General features: G+C 43.9%; 1 protein-coding gene across 2 annotated transcripts; it reads left to right on the forward strand.

Moving 5' to 3' along the window:
- The first annotated feature begins 647 nt into the window (after window positions 1-647).
- On the forward strand, window positions 648-12,787 carry LOC126989155 (uncharacterized). 2 transcript variants are annotated; one of them, XM_050847715.1, is made up of 3 exons: window positions 648-1,054; window positions 5,804-5,957; window positions 12,171-12,787. In XM_050847715.1, exons 1-3 carry the CDS (start codon window positions 727-729, stop codon window positions 12,457-12,459), a joined length of 771 nt encoding a protein of 256 aa, XP_050703672.1. In that variant the 5' UTR covers window positions 648-726; the 3' UTR covers window positions 12,460-12,787. The 2 variants fall into 2 exon arrangements, 1 of the variants encoding a protein (XP_050703672.1); XR_007742934.1 differs by lacking the exon at window positions 12,171-12,787 and adding an exon at window positions 7,301-9,003 and having other exon boundaries at window positions 653-1,054.
- Window positions 12,788-13,130: the final 343 nt, after the last annotated feature.

A 13,130-nucleotide genomic window follows, 5' to 3' on the forward strand; every position in this document is an offset into this window, starting at 1 on the left:
AGATATGAACTGATGAAACAGATCTTCCTGCAGGAATATGAGAAGGGAAAGACTACATGGATAAAGAACCTGAAGGTATATATGCAAAACATGAACTTGACACTTAGAGAAATAAAAGATGTAAAGAAGGAAAGTATTATAACAAAAATCAAAGAATGGGATACATCAAGGTGGAGAAGGGAAGCAGAACAGAAATCTACACTAAGTATATACAGAAAATACAAGAGTAATATAGAAGAAGAAAGCTGGATAGACAACACTGAAGAATCAAGATTAATGATGAGAGCAAGAACCAACACGCTAAGTTTAAACTGGAGAAATGACTACCAAGGAAAGAGTGAGCGATGTCCATATGATGACTGTGACAAGGTAACATTAGAACATTTTCTTTGAGAATGTACAGGATCAATATGAAGATATAAGAAGCAAATTTAACTTTCAGCTAACTTCACATAGCACAAAAAATAATAGCAGAAACACTAATTTTTGGTGAACAAAGAATCAATGATATACAAGAAAGAAAAGAATATATTAAAACTATCTGGAAAACAAGACACAGAAAAACACAGGAACTGCAGCACAACTAAAGAAACAGTTTAGTGGGAGCCGATGCCAAGGCTTATCCCACGCCTACTGCTGAACTGAACTGAAGATGGCCGCCAGTTGCTTCAACTTTATAATGGCATTGTTTATGTCGGCCCCGTTAAAACTAGAGATGATCCCAAGATGGCAGAGCGTTCAAGTTGTTCTCCTTCCCCTGGGGCGATTTCTTCCCCTCTCACCGCCGAGCAGAGGAGGAGAAAAGATAACTGGAGTCAGGAGGAAATGCTCTGCCTGGCCCAGTTATATCAAGAGCACAAATCAACAATAAAGGCAGACTTTAGTGTCGTCAATGCCCGGGGGAAGGCAGCTGCCTGGGAGGACATCACCCGACGCCTGACGGAGTCTTTTCCCCGCGGCAGGACCACCAAGGACTGCCAAAAGAAGTGGCAGTCTATTCAGGCAAATGCGAAGATCAATATCTCCGCCCAGAAGCAAGACCCCACTGCCACAGGTAAGAAATGTTTTTTGTGTTTCACGATATGAAATCATTGCCTCGTCAAACTACACTGCGGCAGCTTCCACTTGAGAAAAAGCAGCGGCAGGCAAGAGGTGAGACGCATACAACTTTATCTAGCAGACAAACAAATATTAGTAAGGATCAACAATACTTGCCAGTAACATGATCATCTTAATATTAGCAGGTGTTTGACAATTTCCCCTCATCCATCCATTGACATTTTCCTGTCCCAAGTTTACCTTGCAGTGTCACTGAAACAATAGTTTTAGAATATATGATATTTCTTTCTACAAGACTTATGGACACTGCTGTAAACCAACATTGAAGGTCAGTATAGCACCCATATAACACATACGAACTGAACCTCCCCCTGTCAGAGTACTACTAGCATAGACCTTTACAGTACTACATATTAGAAAACCAAATATGGAAATTGTACTGTTGTGATCACTTCTTGATCCTTTACCATTTTCATTTACCATGATCAACGCTGGTGCAACAAGTCTTTGGTATTGTTATGATTTGAAAACTATCAGGTATTTAATGTGCATCTGTAAAGGTTTCAATGGCAGCATGAACATGCATCTTGATAGACTTCAATTCATAATGAATGGCAGAGTGCAAGTTGTTCTTCTAATATAGTGTACAAACTTTGGTAAAATTCTAGTGTTTGCCCATACTCCCCCCTCCCCCCCATACAAGCCTGGGGACCTGGTGGGAATGCAGGGTTTTGGGTGGGGGACCCGAAATCCGTCGCATTCGCGTATTTTTTTAGTGTGGGGGGGGGGATAAAAACTCCCAAGATCTAGGGAAATTCCCTAAATTTAGGGAATTTTTCCTCCCATCACCACTAAAATAAGCGTTTGCGACGAATTTAGTGTTTCCCATACGAAAACCACGCACTCAGTGGATCCCCAAGCTTGTTTTGGGAGAGAAGCGTAGCGAACCCACCAAACGATGCTCACCTCACCATCTGGCGTGGCACTGGTGGCCATCTGTGCTCACATAAACACCTCCACCACACTCATGGCCTCTCTCTCTAGTAGGTTGTCACCTCATCACAAGGGTTCTGTCCTCCAAGTAGAGTCTGTGGCACCAAACGCAGTGTATCTTCATTGTTTATCACTGACACAAGTAAAACCACCGGCTAGCCGGGATCCATCCAACACTGCGCCTTTAACACTACTGCGGCTTGTGCAGGCTCTCAAACCTCTTGCCCGAGCTGTTCGAACACGTGAATCCTTACTGACCGGATTTTGAATCTGCTTCACGGGCTCATATTCCCAGTATACAAGATGATTGTGGATATTGACTCCACGCCTTCAGAATACGATAATACGCCTCCATATATCATAGTAAAAAAAAACAAAGTACTTAAAAGTAAGGAAGCTGAATTAATCCCCTTCCCCCAACGATCTTGGGGGACCTGCGTGAACTCGGGGTATTTGGGTGGGGGAGCATATTTAAACTACTCCATCTGAACTTTACGACCTTCTAACGAGGGGGATTCGCCCCCCTCGACCCCCCCATGTTAAAGGTGCGTGTTCTAAAAAAAAATAACCACGCGTGGTGGACCTGGTCTCACATGCGTGGGCTAATGGCTAACTAAGCGTACCATCACTAACAAAGCGTACCATCGGTAATAGTATTAGGTAAAGGTGTGTGTTCTAAAAAAAAAAAACCACGCGTGGTGGACCTGGTCTCACATGCGTGGGCTAATGGCTAACTAAGCGTACCATCGCTAACCAAGCATACCATCGGTAATAGTATTAGGTAAAGGTGCGTGTCCTAAAAAAAAAAATAACCACGCGTGGTGGACCTGGTCTCACATGCATGGGCTATTGGCTAACTAAGCGTACCATCGCTAACCTAGCGTACCATCGCTAACCTAGCGTACCATCGCTAACCTAGCGTACCATCGCTAACCTAGCGTACCATCGGAAATAGTATTAGGTAAAGGTGCGTGTTCCCCCCCCCAAAAAAAAAAAAAAATAACCACGCGTGGTGGACCTGGTCTCACCTAGCGTATCATTGCTAACCGGATCGTTGGCAACACTGCTCATATTGCAATGGCGTCGCCATGTAAATACATCTTCCGTATGTATAATATGCCCTTAAGTACAATATGGAGGCGTAATATCATATTTTCGAGGTGCGGAGTGATTTTCAATAATTACCTTGCGTGGTTTCCGTACGTTGTAAAAAAAAACCCGGAATGTATGAAATTTTCCTACATCTAAGTAATTGTAAGGAATTTCCCTACATCTAGGGTATTTTTCAACCCCTCATAACTCAAAAACTATGCATTTGCGACGCATTTCATGTTTACCACCGCATTCCCCGAAGTCTCAATGGCCCCCTAGCCAATTTTGGTTGCGAGGGGTGAGTATGGGCAAACACTAGAATAATACCCTGTGGTGGTGTAATCAGCTGACCATACCTGCAGCCCTGTGGTGTAGTGGGAGGAAGGAAGAAAAGGGAAGACCGGGGACTCAAGCTGTACTGGGACTGACAGGAGACAAAGACACAGGCAGCATAATAGTGAGTGAAAACTATCAGGTATTTAATGTGCATCTGTAAAGGTTTCAATGGCAGCGTGAACATGCATCTTGATAGACTTCAATTCATAATGAATGGCAGAGTGCAAGTTGTTCTTCTAATATAGTGTACAAACTTTGGTAAAATTCTAGTGTTTGCCCATACTCCCCCCTCCCCCCCATACAAGCCTGGGGACCTGGTGGGAATGCAGGGTTTTGGGTGGGGGACACGAAATCCGTCGCATTCGCGTATTTTTTTAGTGTGGGGGGGGGATAAAAACTCCCAAGATCTAGGGAAATTCCCTAAATTTAGGGAATTTTTCCTCCCATCACCACTAAAATAAGCGTTTGCGACGAATTTAGTGTTTCCCATACGAAAACCACGCACTCAGTGGATCCCCAAGCTTGTTTTGGGAGAGAAGCGTAGCGAACCCACCAAACGATGCTCACCTCACCATCTGGCGTGGCACTGGTGGCCATCTGTGCTCACATAAACACCTCCACCACACTCATGGCCTCTCTCTCTAGTAGGTTGTCACCTCATCACAAGGGTTCTGTCCTCCAAGTAGAGTCTGTGGCACCAAACGCAGTGTATCTTCATTGTTTATCACTGACACAAGTAAAACCACCGGCTAGCCGGGATCCATCCAACACTGCGCCTTTAACACTACTGCGGCTTGTGCAGGCTCTCAAACCTCTTGCCCGAGCTGTTCGAACACGTGAATCCTTACTGACCGGATTTTGAATCTGCTTCACGGGCTCATATTCCCAGTATACAAGATGATTGTGGATATTGACTCCACGCCTTCAGAATACGATAATACGCCTCCATATATCATAGTAAAAAAAAACAAAGTACTTAAAAGTAAGGAAGCTGAATTAATCCCCTTCCCCCAACGATCTTGGGGGACCTGCGTGAACTCGGGGTATTTGGGTGGGGGAGCATATTTAAACTACTCCAACTGAACTTTACGACCTGCTAACGAGGGGGCTTCGCCCCCCTCGACCCCCCCCTGTTAAAGGTGCGTGTTCTAAAAAAAAATAACCACGCGTGGTGGACCTGGTCTCACATGCGTGGGCTAATGGCTAACTAAGCGTACCATCACTAACAAAGCGTACCATCGGTAATAGTATTAGGTAAAGGTGTGTGTTCTAAAAAAAAAATAACCACGCGTGGTGGACCTGGTCTCACATGCGTGGGCTAATGGCTAACTAAGCGTACCATCGCTAACCAAGCATACCATCGGTAATAGTATTAGGTAAAGGTGCGTGTCCTAAAAAAAAAAATAACCACGCGTGGTGGACCTGGTCTCACATGCATGGGCTATTGGCTAACTAAGCGTACCATCGCTAACCTAGCGTACCATCGCTAACCTAGCGTACCATCGGAAATAGTATTAGGTAAAGGTGCGTGTTCCCCCCCCCAAAAAAAAAAAAAAAATAACCACGCGTGGTGGACCTGGTCTCACCTAGCGTATCATTGCTAACCGGATCGTTGGCAACACTGCTCATATTGCAATGGCGTCGCCATGTAAATACATCTTCCGTATGTATAATATGCCCTTAAGTACAATATGGAGGCGTAATATCATATTTTCGAGGTGCGGAGTGATTTTCAATAATTACCTTGCGTGGTTTCCGTACGTTGTAAAAAAAAACCCGGAATGTATGAAATTTTCCTACATCTAAGTAATTGTAAGGAATTTCCCTACATCTAGGGTATTTTTCAACCCCTCATAACTCAAAAACTATGCATTTGCGACGCATTTCATGTTTACCACCGCATTCCCCGAAGTCTCAATGGCCCCCTAGCTAATTTTGGTTGCGAGGGGTGAGTATGGGCAAACACTAGAATAATACCCTGTGGTGGTGTAATCAGCTGACCATACCTGCAGCCCTGTGGTGTAGTGGGAGGAAGGAAGAAAAGGGAAGACCGGGGACTCAAGCTGTACTGGGACTGACAGGAGACAAAGACACAGGCAGCATAATAGTGAGTGAAAACTATCAGGTATTTAATGTGCATCTGTAAAGGTTTCAATGGCAGCATGAACATGCATCTTGATAGACTTCAATTCTTAATGAATGGCAGAGTGCAAGTTGTTCTTCTAATATAGTGTACAACTTTTTGAGCCATTTTATAATAATTCACATGCTTGTACTTTCATTGTTGACATTATTACAATGACATATTACATCTTAATTCTAGGTGGTGGTCTGGCTCCTCCTCCTCTCTCACAGCTGGACAACCTCGTCGCTGACATCCTGGGGAGCAATACTGTGGTGATAGGTGGCTGCCACGATCGGCCAAATGATGAGCCACCTACTTATCCCCTAGCGACCATCGGCTACGAGGATGAAAGGTATGGGCTACTTCACCACTTAAGATCGTAATGTTGATGCTATTTCATCAGAGGTGGGCACGGCACTGAAAAACCAGTAGTGCAGTACTTTTTCCGGAGTAGTGCAGTTGCGGTAGTGCGGTCCCATTTTTTTCTTTCCCAGTGCGGTACGCAGTGTGCGGTACTGCAGTAGTGGTAGTCAAAATAAAAAATACTTCACTTTGCTAAACCCGTTTTTGCATGTTTTTCCATTATCTTACAATTGCTTTGGATTTTTTAAGCTCATTAAAAAAAGATATCGGCAGGCACCAGGGACGGGTCCGGGGTTGAAATGGTCAGCACCGCGCTGGTTAAAGAAGACTCGCAGTGCAGTAGTTTAGTCTGTCTATTTAGTATTTAATTTTGAACAATAACTGAAAAGTCAGAAAGATTGATTCACTGTAAAGTAAAAAAAATTAAAAAAAGCATTTCTGTGAGCATACCGCACTGCAAATGTCGTCTTCGATAATTTCCAAAGTACTGCAAAAAAGTAGCAGGATTTTTTAGTGTGGTATTTTCAGAAATTTTGCGGTAGTGCGGTACTTTTTTTGTGATGTGATACTACCGCACTAAGTACCGCACTTGCCCACCTCTGCTATTTCTTGGGTTACCATCAACTTGGGTGACTTCGGACAGTTTTCAAGGTTTTTTTTCTTATGAATTTTTTGTTTCTAGGCCTGGGATCTATGCTGAGTGTGCATTTACTCTGTACTGTATTGTTAAGAGCTGCAATTACATGGTGCAACATTTTCACAAAACTTAATAGTTTTTGTGCTAAGTGAAAAAATATGGGCGTCCGAAGGCACCCCATATCTGGGGGGACTTCGGACACCATTGGGGGACTTCGGACAGTGGCTATATTTCATTGGGTTTACGTACCTGAGCCTGTTCGCACATTCCGGATGTGACTTCGGACACTGTTGAACCGGGGAAAAAATTGGCAAAAATCTTGGAAAAGAAGCTCCCACATTTCAGGTCAGTAGTAGCAGGGAAGTAAAAAAATGGTCAGTAATTTTGAAAAAAAATGTTATTACAAAAAAACTATTAAGATGTAGAGCACAGTTTTAGTTTTAGTTTTTTTTTTAAGCTTAATGATCACAATCACCACAATAGTTTTTTATAATGGTAGGGCAACATTCAAGTGTGTTAGGGCTCTTTGAAGTGCACACTATTTTACATTTCATTTATTAGATTTTATCATGATGCATTTCACTAGAAATTTATTCTTGTATATGTTATTTTGTAGCTAAGTACTTCTATTTCATATTTTCATGATATGTAGGATATTCAACATCACTGAACTGGCACCACCACCACCGTTACAGACACAAAAGTTAACTTGAGTTCATCTCTGGATGGGCTCCGTGCGGACCCTGGGCTCCATTGATGACGTCACTGACGGTTGACGGATCCATGAAGACGGAATAGTGGGAACCCCGCCTTAGTCATCCCACAATATGTAGTTATATTTAGGTGTCCAAAGTTACCCCATTTTGAGCCATTTTTCGACATGCCTCCATTCAAGTGACATTTACAGGTGTGAAGGATATGTTAAGCACCCCTGAATAGAATAGATAAGCATGTTTCTGATTGTTTTCTCTAGTTTTGATGTTGTGTGTAATACAGATCGTTCCTGCCAGAAGTTTTCCAAGGGGGTAAATTTTACAAAATCTCAAAAACACATAGGCCGGTATTATAAGACACTTTGGCTTCTTACATCAGCTATTTCTAAAGGTCAAAGAGGGAGGCAGTCGGGTTCTAATGAGTGTTTCTTTATGTTCACGGTAGAGAGGAAGGGTCAAACTACCACCAGGGTCATACAACTACTCCTGTAAATGCCCACAACTCCTATGAAAGCCTTGTCAAATATGTGTTCTTGGGCAGCGAAATGTCTTATAATACGCCCAATAGAGTATTGTCCTTGTTTTCAAAACAGAAACGTGTCTCATGAAAACAACATTCTTATTAAAAAACTATAAGGCAAAAGACAAATTCTAACTCTAAAATCATCAAGCTTGTTGCAACTGGCTGCGAGTTATCAACATGTCACCTTTTTATCCACTTTTTGTCCGAAGTCACCCCAGTTGACGGTACCTGTTTAGTTTATTAACGCACTGAGAAATAAATTAATGCTCGCTTTCACAGAACTCAGCAAACTTTTTGGTACAGTTCTGTGTCTGCGGGAATTCACTGATAAAGTTTGGTAGGTGAGGGGTTCAGTTCCTTAGTGGGCCGGCAGAATTTGTCCGCTCTATTGTAAGCACTTTCATTCTTGTCCTTTCGTGAATCACCTTTCATCTGGAGTCATGAAGAGACATTTTTAGTTACAATAATAAACACCAAAAGAGAACTTTAAGCTCGTATACCGAACAAAGTTTGTTATACGTATATGAAAAGTTTGGACCTCTCGGACTTAATGGATCTTCGGATACATCACCTCCTTCTCCCCAATCAGTTTGTTATAGCGAGGGTTTATCAAATTGCAAAGTTGCATGATTACTTTGCAGAAAAAATGCATATTTGTCTAACCTGACTGTAATAGATTTGCACACTTCCATGATTGTCTGGGACCCAAAAGGTATATGTTAGGTGCCATGAAAATAACTTCACAAATGCATTTTTTTTCTTTTGCCATGCTTGAGTGCACATGCTCTTAGTGTATGGCACACAGCAAAGTTGTCATAATAAAAGGTTTCAATAGGAATTCCTCTACAGTACCCTCTCGAGTTTCGCGCTATCCGAGTTTTGCGGTTAGTACTAAATTCTTACCATCCCGATTCGCGCATTATCACCCCGAGTTTCGCACTGCTTTGACACGTACGGGTCATGTCTACTTATCATCGGCGTCGTGCACGTTACCTTTAAAGGTAGTATCACACTGGATGTTTTCCTCCAGACATTGTGGCTATGGCAAGAGAGAGAGAACGGGTCGTTTTGAAGCCGCAGTTGAAGGAGGCTGCCTTACAATTGGCTGACAGTTCTGAAAACACGCTTGTGATTTGCTTGGAGTCCGATGACGTCATCGCCGACGCTCACCCTATCAGCGGCTTCACTGCCTTAAGGCGGTGTCACAATGGCCGTTTTCGTCCGACTGTTGGAGCTACAGGCAACACCCGTACGCCCAACCGAGAGCGAGTTCACGGTTGTCCATAAGCTGGTGTCACACAGGACTTTTTTCTTCCCACTGCGTTGGCAGCAACTAGGGCATCCGGCAACTCTAACTTTTCCTGGTGTGCGTCACACATGGCCAAGGTCGGTTTCCCGTATCCACATCCACAACGTAGACAAAGCACTTGCCTTGTATCAAAATGGCGTCGTCTGCTAAAGCAAGGGCTGTCGCGGCTTGTGCTGCCATTACCCAAGTTATGGACTTGTGGCTGCAGTTAAATGGAAGGAATAAACAGTTGTGGGTGTGGCATGCTTGTGGTTCCTCCATGCCAGTTCTCCTTGTTACCACTGCGCGTGCTCGGCCAACCCACCCATCTAGACTCAACCACATAAACATATGGATCGAATAACAACACACACACACACACACACACACACACACACACACACATTAGGAACCATTGCAGATGTTTCTGACAAACAGAAACGACTTCACCATTTCTTGAGTGTGTTAGAACGTATTTGGTGAGTGGCTCACATGAACCAAACCTAGCTCTTGGCAAGAAGAGAGCATTCGTCTTTAACACTGCTCTCTTCTTGCCATTGGGTATGTTTGGTTTGTATGAACCACTCACCAAAAAAGTTCTAACACACTCTAGGAAATGGCAAAGCCATTTTTGTTTGTGAGAAACATCTGCCATGGTTCATGATGAGTCTGGTGTGTGCGTGCATGTGTGTGTCTTTGTTGTTACTCGATCCACGTGTTTGTGGTCGGAGTCTAAATGGGTGGGCCGGCCGCTCACGCGCATTGGTGACAATGAGAACTGACATGGATGAACCACAGGCACGCCACACCCACAACAGCTTCTTCCTTCCATTAAACTGCAGCAACAAGTCCATAACTTGGGTAATGGCAGCACAAGCCGCGACAGCCCTTATTTTAGCAGACGACGCTATGTAGATACACGGCAAGTGCTTTGTTTACGTTGTGGATGTGGTTACGGGCAACCGACCTTGGCCGTGTGTGACGTACACCAGGAAAAGTTGGATTTGCCGGTTGCCCAAGCTGCCGCCAACGCGGTGGGAAGAAAAAGGCCCAGTGTGACTCCAGCTTACGGACAACCGACAACTCGCTCCCGGATGGGCGCAAGGGCGTTGCCAGTAGCCACAACAGTAAGAGGAAAACGGCTAGTGTGACACCGCCCCAAGGCAGCGAGGCCGCTGACCGGGTGAGCGCCGGCGATGACGTCACCGGACTCCCAGCGAATCACAAGCGTGTTTTCAGAGCTTGGCCAATCGTAAGGCTTCATCATTGGCTTTAAACGACCCGTTCTCTCTTTGTGTTTTCTTCCTTTTTCCAAGGTACGTATTTTGAGATAACAAGGGAGTAAAGGAGGAAAAAAAGTGAGCTCCGGGGGGCAGCATGAGCCAATTATAATGGCACCACTATAAACAGTTGCCTGCACCATGACGGGCTCGGGCCGACCATCAGGCCCAGATGGATAGTCTACCGGCGCCATAACCCACATGTTAAAAAAAACAAAAACAAAAACTCCATGGGTCAGAACAGATAAGCGCTTTTTCAGTGTTTTCAATACCTCGAGTTTTGCGATCCTCAAGTTTAGCGCTATACCTTCAGAACGAAGTGAGCGCGAAACTCGAGAAGGTACTGTAGTTAAATTTGCTGCTGTGTGTATTTTAGTAATGTTCATGCATACATCAATTTTTCTCTATTCTTCGGGTGAAACCTGCTTTACATCTTAGCATCTATTTGGACTTTGAATTTTTTTATTTTATTTATTTTTCAAACTCTATCTAGAAATCAATTTACAATTATTTTCTCCCTCATTTGGAGTTTCCCAAGTCAATTTGCAGTGTGCTTACCACAAACTAGTTGCTTTTTTTGTTGCATAAAAGTATGAATAAAAATATAGAAAATCAATAGTTCATCATCATCATCATTGTCGTTTAATGTCCATATTTTCCCATTCAAGGTGGGGTTGGACGGGCGATGACTCTCCTCCACATCTGTCGATCTTGTGCCATTACATTCCTCTATTCCCAATATATTCATATCCTCCATCACACATCTGCTCCACTTTTTCTTAGGCCTTCCCACTGGCCGTCGTCCCTCAACTCTCAACTCCTCCACCTCATTTAACATGCCCCCCTCTGCCCTTTTCACATGTCCAAACCATCTCAATCTTCTCTGCCTCAATTTAACAGAAAGGTCCTCAACCCCACACATCTCCGCCACGTCACTGCTTGACCTTCCATCCTGCCACCTCACTCCTGCCATGTATCTCAGCATCCTGCGATCACAACTGCACAGAACATCCATCAGTCTGTTCGTCAGTGCCCATATTTCTGCTCCATACAAAAGAACACTTCTCACACTGGCCTCGTAAATCCTTCCTCTGCTCTTCAATCCTATGTTGCGGTTCACTAATAGACTGGCTATTTCTCGCCATCTATCCCATGCAGCTGCCACCCTCGCTCTCACTGCTCTCTCCACTCCTGCTTCACAGTCCAACACATCTCTCAGGTAGCAGACCTACTGTACTTCCTTCAACACACCTCCGTCCACCACCAGCCCGGCATCCTCATCATCATCACTACCATCACCATCATCCCCCTCCCTCACACATCTTGGACATACAAAGTTCTGTACCCTTCGCAGATTTCTCAGACCTGATTATCGTTGATGACACCATTTCTTACACTCACTACATAATACAGAATTTGCTCCCACTCCTCTTCCACAGCATCCACATGGCCATTTTCCTGACTGAATCCTTTCTCTTGCCTTATTTCCTGTCACCATCAATTTTGTCTTTTCTATGTTTATTTTTAATCCCCTCTGCTCCATTTCTTCCTTCCATCTGTTAAACATGTCAGTCACTTCTTCCTTTGATTCTGCTGTCAACAGTTACCATATCTTTTTCATTTAAATTTAATTTCTTAATTCAGTGCATGGAGTGCCAACCTTAATTAACAATGGTATACATCAATATTTATTATGATTCTAAATTTATTTAATCATATCAATACTTTTTCAACATGCATTACTTTTAACTTAACCAACAGGCTATTTAAGAAGGAGGAGGAGCCAATAATGGTACAGCCTGACCCCAGACAGTCTTCCCCTACACCAGCCACCACACTCTATGCTTCATCTACCAATCCTCAGCCAGCAGTATCACAGCCAGCTCATAGCTTCCTTCTTGTGGATAAAGAAGAAGCTCTTCATATTGAAAAGAAGAGGAGGCTAGAGCTGGAAATTTTAGAACAAGAAGTTGCTCTTAGAGCAGCAAAGGTGCAAACAGAACAGGCTAAGACTGCTATTTATAAGGCCATAGCTAAAAAACTAGCTTAGATTTGGTATGAAATGTGATAAGCTCAGGCTCAACAATGGTATACACAGTTATAGGCAAGAATTGGTCTACCATAATGAACGAGTGGAACAGGCTTAGCAGTCATTTCATGGGTCTCAATACAATAGACACACAGCAAAGTATAAGATAAATTCATGGATGGTAATGTTTGGTGGGGTTAGGTACACAAGAGCTGCCTTGTACAGGCCTGACGCCCCCTTGCAGACTCCTTACGCTCTTATGTTCTTAACCCCTTCATTACCGATGGCCTACCATAGTACTTCATATAAAATTTTGGCTAAGGAACCAATGAAGTACAGTACTGTCTCCAGGATTGTGAGTTTCAAGTTTGCGATAGGGACCCCAAAAATTAGATTTTTATTGAAAACTGAAATTGTGATATGACCCGAAAGGAAAAGGAAAAGGCTGCTAAAACCAGGTTTTTTTACACCTTGTTGTGGTCCTTGATTCCCATTCTCACTCTTACCAGCCCCCTGGGCCTTTCCATTAACCGTGAGAAGCTTGGTGAGTGGGATCCGGGCAGCCAGGCGGATGTGTGCAAACAACCCCGACCACGCGCTGGGCCCGAGCAACTGACGGGCTGCTGATGATGGCGATGGTGATGATGAGTGTCGGCGGCGTGGCCCCCGCATCGGCGCCACCCAAACGGCAT

Source organism: Eriocheir sinensis, unplaced genomic scaffold, assembly GCF_024679095.1.
Source record: "Eriocheir sinensis breed Jianghai 21 unplaced genomic scaffold, ASM2467909v1 Scaffold1077, whole genome shotgun sequence".
Classification (NCBI taxonomy): Eukaryota; Metazoa; Arthropoda; class Malacostraca; order Decapoda; family Varunidae; genus Eriocheir; species Eriocheir sinensis.

Coding starts and splice junctions, on each gene's coding strand:
- LOC126989155 (XM_050847715.1), top strand. CDS start 727: ATGGCAGAGCGTTCAAGTTGTTCTCCTTCCCCTGGGGCGATTTCTTCC. Junction 1,055..5,803: donor GCAAGACCCCACTGCCACAG/GTAAGAAATGTT, acceptor TCTTAATTCTAG/GTGGTGGTCTGGCTCCTCCT. Junction 5,958..12,170: donor ATCGGCTACGAGGATGAAAG/GTATGGGCTACT, acceptor CTTAACCAACAG/GCTATTTAAGAAGGAGGAGG.